Here is a 13,628-nt window from a genome sequence, read left to right as displayed (position 1 = left end):
TTAAATGACTTAAGCTGACGCTTTATTGTAAAACAGGCATTTCTTTACACCTTACAATTTATGCTATGATTTAATTTAAAAATAGTCCCATCACCAAGTGTCGTTTTTCGGTATTCCAGCGTTAGCAGTTCAAGCGAGCCTTTTACACACCAGGCCACAGGGCGCGCGAGAATTCACTGCACAAACCCTGTCATTCCAGGAACCGTTTGGTCTAACCGTTTGCCTAGTCCACATGTTGCTGCATGGTTCGTGGGAATTTCCATTCGGTTCCTTTGGAGCCCATGCTTTGTAGACTGGAACAGAGTAATCACTCCAGTAGAAGCCGTTAGCGGTCCACATCAGGCCGAACCACACTTGTTCACTTGATGGTGCAAACTTCCTCGCGAGGGCCAGAACGAACTCGTTTTCCCGCGCATTGGTAATCTTCACCAGGTCTCCTCCCATACTTTTACAGTGAATTTGGGCCTCGTGCCAAGTCCTGGATACGCTACTTGCATGATAGCAAAAGCTTTCAAACTGCTTCCATCCCTGAGGACAACCCGAGGACCCTGTGAAAAAAAATTAAACTAGTTTTGAGCAATTTTAATGGTAATTGCGCTTCTGATGTGGATGATAATACTGCTTGACCCTTTCTGACAGAGGCATATGCACTTAACTTTTAATTTCGAGTTTTTCAATGAGAACTCGGAAGAAAACTCGAAGGGCCGGTTATTTAAACAAAGTTTAGCTGTTGTTTAACAAAACCGCGCTATAAGCCATTTTCAATTTATAGCCAAACCTTTTATCTGAACGTTTATTTTTGTGAAGAGTGTCAAAAGGGCTGCAAGCCAATAGTGGAAAAACATTTATTTGATTAAATCAACCCTCCTGTAGAGAATCCCTGAGGTCCACTACTTTCATAAAACCGCGGTTTGGGTTAGACCTCGAGTAAATAACCAGCCCCAAAGGTTCAAGACAGACATTTTCATCGTTACGCGCAATACCGACCACGTTTCATCGCTACTTGTGTTAACGAATAACTCGTAACAGCTTGTGACGTCAGAAGATTTCTTTCTTAGGTTAAATCTTAGACACTTTTAGTCGGTCGAAAGAAAAAAGGGTTACCGGTAATATTGAGTCTTCTTTGTGCTTACCAATCTTTATACTATACCGTAAAAAATACAGCGAGTCAGAATACAGAAAGTCAGTCGCATATTTTGACGGTATAGTCAGTACACCCACTCCTCGGCATTGTGCACTGCGATCTTATCGTATGCGTCGAAATTCCGCAAGCATTGCCGTTTCCAAGTTATTTCGCTAGAAGTGCTGTTGGAACCATGTAAGAGCCAAATGCTCCTCTCAGAATTAGTTTTTAGGTCGAAAACTTGAAGTCGTGGTCCATTAAAAGGCGAATAAAAGAAGAACGAGGCTAATATCCGGCCATCTTGACCAACAAGCTTGGTCAATATAGGATTTATTGTACAGCAAAAATATTTCGCTTCGATAACAATCAAGAATTACTTGTTTATGTTTGTGCTCTGGTTCTTGTCGCTTAATAAACTTGTGTAAACTGCCGCCTTTTTGTGACTCTACAGCCGATATTTTACAAAAATTATGAACTTTGTATGTCTGCTCTACGCAATTGTTTCACTTGCGCGGGATCAAAGCGGGCAATCCTGAATGAGTAGGAAGGGTCCCATATTGCCAACAGGTGCTGCCAGCTATAAAATACCATTGGATAAATAGTTAATCTTCATACCTGATACACATCCTAAAGCAAACAGTACAACGATACAAAGCGGAAGAATCGCGTGAATCTTCATCTCGGTTCCTTTCAGTGGCGGTAATGGTGAAAAGTCTAATTCCTGAAGAAGCCGATGTTACCCTGGATAACACAAACGGTATGAGTTGAGAAAAGGAGTTCAGGGAAATATATAGGACACGTCAAATATGGGACCACGTCTAATACAATCCATAACTCGATATACGCACGTTAAGCATGAACAAATTCTTAATTCTGGGTGGTACCATTACTTTCTGTGAGTCAAATTTTATGACTAACATTTACGTAAGTCACACAAAATTTCTCTTTCCATGAATCAGAAATTTTTTTAAATTGAAAATTGGGGACGTAAAAGGCGACAGCTGATAGTCAAGATAAAGAAAACATAGATACCTCTCGCGGCTATACTGTACTCCAAACACAGTTGGCTTTCTTTTCTGACTCTCGAAATAAACTCGTCAAAATATTTGTGCTGTATAATAAAACCTTTTTTGATGGATAGATATTAGCCTCGTTCCTTTTTTGCGTTGTAATGAACGTCGACTTCGACTCGGTCCATAACAACGCAAAAAACAGAACTCATGTAATATCCAGCCATTTCGACTACAATAATTTTTATTCGCGTCATCCACCAGTCGTAAAGAAAGCCTACCTATAGAAGCTGATGCCAAAAATGATGCTTTCAATAATATTTTAATCGAAATTTGTCCGGGAATACGCGCCCTGAAATAAGCACCATATATGTTAAAGGTTATAAAAAAAAGTAGTTTCCCACATGTCAGTAGGTATTTATTCTTTTTGTCCAACCAATTAAACAAAGTCATTCACGTGTATTTTCAGACACCTTGGAATCTGAATCCGCTTTAGTCAGTATTATTCTGACGAGTGGGCCTCTTAGGTTGCCAAAGTTATTTCAAAACATCTCTCCGTACACACACACATATGAGACTGCCTCTGATTACAGAGATAATACGGTCGTCAGAGACACTTCGCAGTGCTTCAAAGGTGCTCGAAAGCCGATTAGTGCTAACCCACGATTAAATCGCCCTAACCCAAGAATAAAATTTAACCTACGATTAGTTTCTGTTCCTGAAAGCGCGATTAGCACTATCCCGGCCCAGGGTTTAAATAAAGGTCAACTTTAACACACCTAGCAAGGTGGATTAACTCACCAATCGAGGGAAAACTTTCCCCAAACAAAACAAAATGGCCGACTTTTTAATTGGCGGATTAGGCTTAATGCCGGCCCCAAGAAGGAAAGAAAGGACATTTAGGCTACCAGACGACTTTTCCCTGTCCAACTTTACTAATGAAGAACTGAGAAGTCGATACCGTTTTGATCGAGAGTCTATAAAATTTTTATCTGAGCTCCTTCGCGACGATCTCGAAAGACAAACCATGCTTTGTCGACAACTGTGCATGTCCTTGTAGCGTTGCGCTTTTTCGCCTCCGGAAGCTTTCTTCAAGTTATTGGAGATACTCTGGGCCTGTCAAAGTCATCCGTGTCCCGTATAATCAGCCAAGTTTCGCTTTCCCTTGCACAGAAACAAAGAAACTTCATCAAGTGGCCATCGACCGAAGAGATACTTCAAAACAAACGCGGTTTTTTTTTTCCAAGGGGCGGTTTCTTGGGGTGATTGGCTGTGTTGACGGCACTCACATCAAGATTCAGGCACCACATGAAAACAAAAACGATTTTGTCAATCGTAAAGGGTTCCATTCCATAAATGAGCAAGCAATTTGCAATCACAAAGGTAGGTAAAATACTCGAATGTCATAATTAGGGTTCACGGTCGTTTCGATACAAAGTCGTTTCGATACAAGCCGTTTCGATACAAATCGAAGTAAATTCGTTACAAATGTAAAGTCGATTCGATACAAACTCACGTCACTTCAAATCGTTTCGATACAGAATACCATACTAGAGCGAACACAAACCTCCATTGTAAATGAAACAAACCCATACCTCCGCGAACCTCCACATGTACCAAAGCGTCCTGCGCAATGAGAACACGTAAACGAGACTAAGTTTTGGTTTGGTTTATTTATCGAGAACAGAGATTTATACAAATGATTTTGAGACTTTTTCTATAACTCCAGCGCATATTACGCCTAAGATCAAGAAACACAAACACAGAATCAATAATGTCGTGTAAGTTGGTAAAGCAACGGACCCGTGAGGATATAGCAGTCATTCTGGCGCGTGGGTAGGCGGGTTTGTAAATTATCTTATCAATAGACGCGTAAACTAATTGTTTTAAAAAACTTGCTAATTTACCCCATTAAAAGCAAATAGAAGAATCCAAAGGTTTTAAACTAACTGATATCAGTGTATAAAACACACTGGGACCTGTAGAATGTTCATTCGATCATACGATCACGACCGTTAACAAAAGTTTTTGATTTTTTACGAGTTTTAACGAGTTATCACGATGGTGTCTGCGCAGATTTTGAACTGCATGGTATGCGAGGAACCTGTTCGGCTCAGACAGCAAGCCATTCAATGTAATGGATGTGTTCGCTGGAATCATCGAATCTGCAACACTGGTAAGTTTTCAAAACTATTACACGTATTATTGGTATTTGAGGTTGCCGCTTATATACTCTGACACTTAGAGACCTTTACTTCTATTTACTGTATGTACGTTATCCTAATTTAGATCTTTACTTTGATTCAATAGGTATATCGCAAGAAGTTTACCAGGCAACTGTTCGACATGGAAAAGAAATTGACTGGCAGTGTGCAGTGTTCGCATCCGGACTCCTACGCCGATCCCTCTAGCTACCTGGGAGCTCTAGAGCTTACCTTCATTGACCCCGAAGAATTCCACCCTGATGCGGAGAGTACGCGAACTGAGAACCCCGAAGAATCCCAGCCTGATGTGGAGAACCAGTGCAGTAATGATCACGAAGAATCCTCCCTTCATGACCCCACTCCAGCTGAGACGTCGTCTTCCTTCGCCGTGACCTACGAGATAGTGGAGAACAGTTCCAAAAGAGGCCGGCCAAAGATGATAGACAGCCAGGGGTACAGCTACACCCTACAGAGAAGGCGAGGCTTAGTCACTGACTGACAGTGTTCCATCCGCCCCAAGGTCAACCCATGTAGGGCCACAGTTAGACAGCGCGGCGACCAGTTCCAGTGCGTTCACTTTGGACGATTTCAGGTCGCTAAAAATGGCTCTTTTAGGAGCCACCACATGTGCAAAAGTCATGATCAATGTAAACGTACTTTAGTAATTTAAATAAATATTCGACAAAGTTTGCTCTTTTTGGCCGCGGGGAAACTGAGTAATACAACTCGTTCGATCGAGTCGCGGGAAAACTGGGTATTACAACGTCGATCGGTCGATCGAAAATATCAAAGACGAAAACTAAAACACTTCAACTGAACTTTTCTCGATTTTACTTGTATCCAAACGCCTTTAGCTTGCATCGAATCGACTTTACATGTGTAACGAATCGACTTCTATTTGTATCGAAACGGCTTGTATCGAAACGACTTTGTATCGAAACGACCGGACACCACAATTAGTGTTCTATAAAAATTGCAAAATAACCTTTGGCAGGGAGGGGTACTCCCCTTATAGAAAGGTTTTAGATTGAGATTTCTAGCAAACCAGCTGCTATGAGGTTGCATTGTTGGGAGTTACTAGATTGCAGCTTCACATATTCAGGATATGGGAGTAGTGATAAAAATATTTTTTGAGTAGGAATTAAGGGAATAAAAAAGGAGAAGATCTGAGTCAATATATTGTTTAACATTTAGTTTTACACACATTCTGTTCCCAACTGACAACTTTTTTGAAAAAAAAAATAAATGAAAAATCATTGGGTTCAAATGGTATAGGTGGAGTTTGGTTTGCAAACACACATATGGAAAATTTACCAAAATTATCACACCAATATTTTAACAAAAGTATAAAAAAGTAAAAAGCAAGGGAAAAAAACAAGAAATAATGTGCGATATTTGTGAATATATTGCTCAGCTAACGACCAACAGAGTGCAACAATCAGCAGGGATTTCAAAATGATGCAGTCTCCCAAATTTCAAAAAACAAATTAAATAATGAAAAGGTTTTCTAAGTAAACTAAATATTTGTATCAGTTATCCCAGTTCATCATAGACACAATTATTGTTGTTTCTCTTTGCAGTAAATCATTGCTATAAACTGAGATGAGATTTTCTACATCATATGTAAGAAATGGTCACATAACTTCTTTGCTGTTTCATTTTAGGCATGTTTACCAACATTGTAGCACGATGGCCAGGAAGCACCCATGACAGCTTCATATTTAGGGATTCAAGAATTGGCCAACAACTTAATATCCAACACCAGTCCCTGGAAGATGGTTTACTGTTGGGTGACAGTGGTTACCCCTGCAAGCCGTACCTGATGACCCCTTACCTGAATCCAGTCACTGACAAGCAACAAGAGTTCAACAGTGCCCACAAAAGAACAAGAGTGGCAATAGAACAAGCCTTTGGCTGGTGGAAGTGAAGGTTCCATCTGCTTCATTCTGAGATCAGAATGAAGCCAGAAAAAGTGTCCATCATCATCGGAGCATGTGCAGGTTTACACAACATTGCAATTCTGAGAAAGGAACCTTTCAGTGGATGGCTATGCTGAGGCTGATCATCAACCTAATCCTGTTTGTTTCCGTGGTCCAGAGGATGGCAAGGTCATCCAAGACCACATTTGCAACACCTTTTTCTGACAATTTTTAATTTTTGTATTTCTGCCTTATGCAATCAGTTTTGCTCTTAATTTAACTTCCCATAAAATATAAAAATTCATATATGAATTTAAGGGGTTTCTGGTTGAAAAAACACTTTAAAATAAGTTTGACTCAAGAATCTGTTTTATACATAGTGTATGTTTTATAATAAATTATACAAGAACAACATTTGCCCAAAATATTTCTTTTGGAGGACTTATTACACTATTCCTCATTTAAAATGAATCGGTGTTGGCAACTACAAAATTTGCATTTAATGCAGTTGCAAAGGTTTGGTTGACATTGGCCTGTTGCTCCAAAAGATGAATTTGCATTTTCAATTTTTGTTTTTTAAGATTCAGCGTTTCCTTTTGAGAACACAGGCATTCGTACTGCATTTTTAGAACATCGTCATTATTTATCCTTTTTGAAGGCTTCTTCCGTTCATCGGCTGGTGAAGAATACATGTATTCACTGAGCCTCAGACAGTCTTCTTCAAACACAGTCTTCGCAGACTCTGCTGGTAAATGAGCATCTCCTCCTACAAAATATTTCAAGCACAATTAAGGTTTCACTCGGGCTCAAAAAGTGTGAATTTAGTTTTATGCAACACATAAATGAAATAACAGAAGGAGCATCTCTCCCGCAAGGAATCTGAGGCTTAAACATGTAAAAATAAATTCTTCAATTTCATAAAATGAATTTGTGTACTGGTAGACTTAACTCAGTGAAATCATTTACGAAAATACTTATAAAATCTGTAAGTCATGTACCAAAAGTTAAGCTAATTTTAGACAGATAAAGGGGAATCATAGTGAATTGACAACGAGAACCGCACCACAGTTTAGTGATCGAAATAATAGGACATGATAACAGCTACAACAACAAATTATTTTGTCAATCACAAACATAAACAAAGTTGCGTCAAAACGAAATGATAAAAATAAGTTATTTATACATGTAAATAGCCGTTCGTAAATATTTGAAGAACACTCCTTAGTACAAGATAAATAAAGAAAAATAGGGGCACTTTGTCTTTAGCAAACAAATTTTAACCAAATTATAAAGGTTTTTGTCTTACTCCTCAGATCGCTTTACAAAGTGACGGAGCTAAGCAATCTTCGACATATGAATTAATCAAGTGAAGCTGAAATTTATATATATGTCTGCTAAATTACTAATAGTCCGTCATGAGCGTCCGTCTAGATTCAGCTTAAACAGGGTATAATCGAATGCAACCCTATAAATGCCGCAAAAGCAGCAAACCGGTTTGGAATTCTACGTAGCAGCCTTCGCTTAATGAAGTAGACTCATAAAATGCGATGGGATAATAAACTAAACAAGGTAAAACTTGATTAATGCAGTTACGGTAATGATAAGAAAAAAAAACATGCACACTTTTAAATAAGCTAAGTTTTTCGTTTGTCTCACGATGTAGTCACGTGTGATGTAGATTGCGACGTTTCGACTGCATACTGCTAGTCTTCTTCAGGCGATGAGGTCGACTGGTCATGCGTGATCTTATAAAGCATGATGCTCTGCTGTGATTGGTTGTTTTTCAACAGCTATGATTGGTGCATTTCGATCCTTGCTGTTCACTCAGTGATTTGCTCCCTCGGTGGTCCGCTGTCGCACCGCTCTCCTGTTGTTGTGTTTCTTGATCTTGGGCATCCACGCTTCTGGAATTTCTATTCCACTCTCCCTGTTGATGTTGTTAGGGTGAAGTCCTGACGGCTGCCTCTCCACCAGCGTATACAGGAAGCCCACGCACACCGATCAATACTTAGCGTACTTAATAATCTCCTTGCTGGCAGTACTCGGCGACTTTGGAGGCCGACCACCTCCAGTTATCTTGGTCTCCCTCTTGAATTCTGCAAATTCTTTCTTGGCGATGCTATGGAGATTTTTCCACTTGTCTTTTGCCTCCGTGACTGTTCGCTTGGCTGTTCCGACCGCATTTACCGCTTGGGTTATTTCTTCCCATACCATTTGTTTCTTTTTGTTGGTCACAGCATTCGTTAATTTGGATTGGATTAAGTCGAGATTTTTTGACATTATCGGTGATGACTTCAATCTCATAAACTGAAAAATTCTGCTTTCTTTTTCTGTCTTACGCTGCTTTCTTTTTCTGTCTTACGTTTGGCTTCCACTTCCATGTACACTCTCCCTTTCCGCCATTCATTTCACTCCAATTTTTTTTTTCGCGCGTAGCCGCGTAGCTCTTCATAACCGATTTGACTGGTTTAATCTCAGCTTAATCGTGGGATAGTTAATCAAGGGATAAATCTGCTTTCAGGAACGTTATTTTAAACCTAGATTAGCTATCCTTGGGATAAGAAATTTAATAGTCGATTAACCTCTAATCGAGGGATAATTTAATCGGCTTTCGAACAACTGGGACCAGGGCAAGAAAAATATACCGACGCGCTAAAAACCGACTTCAAAGCGCGAAGGCGAGATCGAGACTACTTACAATCATCGCAAAGGACCCAAAGAAGGTACAATTTTAGTGCCACAGTGACTTATCATGTGCACACTTATTTTCCCTCAAACGAAAAACTCTAGTTTGAGGTTTGTCATCTACCAATGTTTGTATAGTACATTTTCTTTATTACAACCGAGGCAAATTCAGAGCCACGTTGTTTACAGCACTCTGTCTTTGTTGCACTTTATTTAATTTTCACTGGTTTCAATTTATCGAAATTTATCCGTTGAAACGACCAAACTGTTTTTTCCAGCTATGACTGATCCCCAGATCTTCGGGTTTTATGTCTTGTCCCACTATCAACAAGTTATTATAATTAAAAGGCGGCCCGATCGTTGTTTCCGCATAGTGTTATTAGTTTTGATAAGGGCGCCAGTCACTTCAGCATTATGTTCAATGTCAGTTCATCGTACACGGGTCAAAAATCAAACAACGTACTGACTGAATCCTTCCTGGAAGAGATAACGAAAGGCCGACTCTTTGAGCCACTTCTTCCCGAGTGACATGCCAATCTTCTCTTCACCTCCACAACTTAGTACTCAAAAATTAAAAACCGAAATTGATCAAGCGGGTTCGATTACAGATCTCTCCATGATTCGATCTCGTAAACCCTGCCCTTTTCCGAGTTCCATTCTCTTTAGTATTTCTCTCACCGGCATAAGAAATTAAATAGTGAAACGAACCTTGACAGGCGTTTTAACCCACTCTATTACGACGTTTTTATGACAAAACTCAGGGTTATTTAACAGACAAGTGGGAGATACGAGAGGTTTAGCGACGGTTTATTAAAAATTCCACTAATCTTGAAAACACTGAACTTAAATGTCAGATACCTATCATCCCTTCGACAAATCTCGTTGTTTCTCTACGCTCCTTTTTAATCGAGAACCATTAGTATTGATCAGTGATTTACTTGATGTGTGACCTATAAGCGGTGAAATTCCTTTAAACACATCGCTGAGTCCTCGAGCTTCTTCCTTTTTTAAAAAACAAAGATATTGCAGAATACAGCGACTAAGTAAAAATAATCATTTAATGAAAACGGCGGGCATCAAATCTTTTCATGTTCTAGGTAGAAATTTGTTGTTTACATTACATAAAATGACTTATAATCCTTCCGCATGTCAAACACATGTTTAACTGATACATATGTAAAAACGGAAAAGCATAACGTCGTTTGTTTGACAACCCAAGAGTTTTGTTTTTTAGACACGCCAGTTCCCATTTGAATAACTGTCTGGTTTCTGGTGTAAAATTGTTGATCTCGACGGAAATCTGGCCTTCACGTCCCATTCTGAAAAGGGGAATGTACGTTTTCATCTACTTGAAAATGAACGAAAACAACCCCTTGAATCATTTACACTGTATAGAGTTTACCTGGTGGTTACATAAAAAATATAGCGTTCTTAACCAAAGGAAGAATTTTGTTTTATTTCGCGCTTTAATTTCTTTAATGCTCCAAAATAAAAACATTCATTCGGGTTATGCGACAACGACCGCAGCATATTCGCCCTGAAAACCATATTGAGACGTATTTTCTTGTAATCACACAGTTTTACTTCCTGTGTTCGAACACTCCCTATGTGTAATAAATATCTCACGTTCTTCTTTACTCTCTTTACGAAAGGCAAGTATTTTCCTACGGTAATCCCACAGGCGAACTACGTTCTAACTGAAACAGCAGTCGGCAATTAAAAGCCATCTTGGGGAAGATTTCTGTCTCTCAAGATTTCCTTAGAAAAATCAATATGGAAAAAATAAAATTAAACTAAACAAATATTGAGCAGGAACCCAAAACCAAATTTATTGTAAAAAAGCTAATAGTCAGCTGTCGCACTCAGACATCTCAAAATATAGCTGACATACATGAGGACCTTTGAAGTTTCTTCATGTTGAGATATGCATTTGATTTCAAATAAAGTAGCGCGTAAACAGACGTAAGATTTTGTGGCGTTAGGAAAATAAGGGATTTGTTCTGAAATTATCTCATTTGAGTTTCCAGCTCCAAGGGCCAGGAAACAGCACTAACTGAATTTAGCCTTTATCCTTGAGTGCCGGATTCAGGGGCTCTTTTTTCATTTCAACTCGTAGGTATGGCAAAAATTAAACAATAATTAAACTTAGTCATGTTTCAAGTCAAAGATACGTGGCGACATTTCAAGACTTTTCGTCAACAGGAGCGAAATAAGTGCACTCAACATAATCTTCGGTGATGCTGCAGTATAGCTGACATGGTTGGTTCCGACGCTTTGTATCGCATGGAATCCCACTATTTTTTTTCTCCAATCTCCGGTTTCTTTTTTTGGAAAGAAAATAAAGCAAAGTTTCGACGGAACAACAAGTAGAACTTTATGGAAATCATCTTAGGTAAAGCTGTCGAAATTGAATTATTTTCGACCAAACTGATGAATTATTTTTATCAGTGCGACTGAAAATGTGGAAGACTTCGTGGAGGGTCGCTTTGTCCTCACTCAGGTGCATTTTACTCTGCGGCATATGAGGCATGCAGTTTGACAAGAGGCTACAAAGGGATTCGCCTATTAGCGAGAGAATATAAACTCTGCCTATCAATTGATATTTTCCGCTTCATGATCTCCGAGAGAACCTTGTAATTAACCAGTATCTAATGAACAGAAGAAGACAAGAGCCTCATAACACATTTGATCAGTTACAAGTGCAGACGGCCGTAAATCGCCTTATTTCATTTTTTTTAATTCTTCAAGAGCAAAAATATCTACGCCAAGAAAAAACTGCGGTATTTTTCAACCAAGTAGACGCTCATAATGTTTGTTTTTCAGAATAATCAAAGCATAAATTCCTCTGAAGTGCTGTTCACTGTTCAAGATATGATAAAAGCGTCCTTTCCTATGTTTCGATAAGTCGTCGCAGCAATAAACTTAGTGCATTCTGGAACTATAGGATTGCAATTTTACACACTTTTATAACGTTCAAAATCTTAAATCAAGAAATTGGCGAGCCGTACTTAAACTTTTCATCCAATCTCTTCATCTTTTGCGGTCAGTCGAAGGCTTCCCATGGTATATGATACATTAGTCTCTGCTTTCAAAATAATTTTGTGGTCTAGAATAGTCTTTTGGTCGAGGATCTCAGTCAAAAGGTAACTAGGATTGCTTGTGAGCGACGAAAGTTTGTGTATGATCGCTGTCAATTGATTTGACATTTTGAAATGTAAAAGCCGATATTTCGTAAAGGCGAACGCGAGGCAGATTATCACAACCAGTGATCACAACGATACTGCCACTGCGACACATATTTTCATGTCATTCGTGGCACTTTAAAATGATGGGAGAGGAGCGACTTATATAATAACAAACTGTAAGGCTGAAGTTACCAGGGCTCGTCATGTTTTCTAATTTGAAATCGAAAATCGACGTCGAACGCATCAGTAATTGATCAGTGATCGGTAACTCGGATTTGAAAAACAGCCGGCAGAATCAAGGACTAAAGAGAAGAAAGCAGTAGACATTCAACTTGACGGTTATTATCTTTTTTTTCCCTTTTTTTTTGATTCAGCCTCCCATAAAAAAGTATTTCGCCTGCTAGTACGTCTATACGTGAGTTGCCGGAACGGTCAAAATTTTGGAAAATTTTCGAGCAGATTTTTTATGTTTACTCGACAAATATAAGTTACATCTTCCGCCTCCATGATCTCGTTCAGACTTGTTCATTTGATTGTATATAAGTCCGTGAACACCGTACCCTAGCTCATACTGATCGTTCCATCGATTAGGTGAAGACACTGAGAGTGAAAAAACCTTCAACCTGCTTCAAAACCTTCCACCTCCTTATCAACTGACGAGAACCAGAATGAGGACTTACGCGATTCTTCCACTTTGTATCGTGCTTTTGTCTGCGGCTGGATGTGTTTCAGGTACACAGAGCAGTTAACCCAACATTTAGGAAGAGAAAAAATTCTCCGATTTCTAAAAACTTCAGATTCATCAAAATTTATCCTCCAAAATTTATCCACATTGTTGGTCTTATTAGCCTGCAGTTACATATATCATCATGAAAATGTGTCTAGCTGAAGTATCATCGCACCAAAAACGCATATGCTGTTTTAATTAAACTAAAATAATTGAATTTATCTTCTAGCGTATTGCCCTTGGGGATGGAGGCAGCTCGACAGCTTTTGCTATTATGCAAGCAGCACATCCATGACTTGGCACCAAGCCCAACGATTCTGTCGAAGACTGGGAGGAGACCTGGTAAAGATTACCAATGCGCGGGAAAACGAGTTCGTCCTAGCCCTCGCGAGGAAGTTTGCACCAACAAGGCAACAAGTGTGGATCGGCCTGATGTGGACCGCTAACGACTTTTACTGGAGTGATTACTCTGTTCCAGTCTACAAAGCCTGGGCTCCAAAAGAACCGAATGGAAAATCCCGGGAACCATGCAGCAACATGTGGACTAGGCATACTTCCTTTATGCCAATCAGGGCAAACGGTTACTGGAATGACCTCCCTTGTACGGCACCATCTCGCTTGCCCTGTGGCCTGGTGTGTAAAAGGCTCGCTTAAGCTGCTAAAGTAGAAATGCCAAGACACGAAGCCTAAAAAAGCAATTTTGCTAGGGGGACATTTTGATTTCGGGTAAAGGCGTACAGGAATGCTTGTTTTACAATAAAGCGTAAACATGAGA

The 13,628-nt window shown here is 39.5% G+C and overlaps 2 protein-coding genes and 1 pseudogene across 3 annotated transcripts; 2 read left to right on the top strand and 1 right to left on the bottom strand.

Annotated features, from left to right (window-relative positions):
- LOC131795692 (perlucin-like protein) lies at positions 1-3,364 on the bottom strand. 2 transcript variants are annotated; one of them, XM_059113294.2, is made up of 3 exons: positions 2,935-3,364; positions 1,739-1,864; positions 1-548 (listed from the first exon to the last, which is right to left on the bottom strand). In XM_059113294.2, the coding sequence occupies exons 2-3, from the start codon at positions 1,800-1,802 to the stop codon at positions 130-132; spliced, it is 483 nt and encodes a 160-aa protein (XP_058969277.2). In that variant the 5' UTR covers positions 1,803-1,864; positions 2,935-3,364; the 3' UTR covers positions 1-129. The 2 variants fall into 2 exon arrangements, with proteins under 2 accessions (XP_058969277.2, XP_058969276.2); XM_059113293.2 differs by lacking the exon at positions 2,935-3,364 and having other exon boundaries at positions 1,739-1,873.
- LOC131795625 (putative nuclease HARBI1) lies at positions 2,969-6,309 on the top strand (annotated as a pseudogene).
- Positions 6,310-10,914: 4,605 nt separating this feature from the next.
- LOC131795699 (perlucin-like protein) lies at positions 10,915-13,628 on the top strand. The gene is made up of 3 exons (XM_059113305.2): positions 10,915-11,057; positions 12,718-12,858; positions 13,083-13,628. The coding sequence occupies exons 2-3, from the start codon at positions 12,795-12,797 to the stop codon at positions 13,505-13,507; spliced, it is 489 nt and encodes a 162-aa protein (XP_058969288.2). The 5' UTR covers positions 10,915-11,057; positions 12,718-12,794; the 3' UTR covers positions 13,508-13,628.

The sequence above is a fragment of the Pocillopora verrucosa genome, chromosome 4 (assembly GCF_036669915.1).
Source record: "Pocillopora verrucosa isolate sample1 chromosome 4, ASM3666991v2, whole genome shotgun sequence".
NCBI classification, from domain to species: Eukaryota; Metazoa; Cnidaria; class Anthozoa; order Scleractinia; family Pocilloporidae; genus Pocillopora; species Pocillopora verrucosa.
This window is presented reverse-complemented; position numbering and strand designations above follow the sequence as displayed.

Excerpts from the sequence above, each read along its gene's own strand:
- LOC131795692 (XM_059113294.2), bottom strand. The coding sequence starts at position 1,802 with ATGAAGATTCACGCGATTCTTCCGCTTTGTATCGTTGTACTGTTTGCT. Across the intron at positions 549-1,738 it reads TGCTTTAGGATGTGTATCAG|GGTCCTCGGGTTGTCCTCAG; the intron begins GTATGAAGATTA and ends TTTTTTTCACAG.
- LOC131795699 (XM_059113305.2), top strand. The coding sequence starts at position 12,795 with ATGAGGACTTACGCGATTCTTCCACTTTGTATCGTGCTTTTGTCTGCG. Across the intron at positions 12,859-13,082 it reads TGCGGCTGGATGTGTTTCAG|CGTATTGCCCTTGGGGATGG; the intron begins GTACACAGAGCA and ends TTTATCTTCTAG.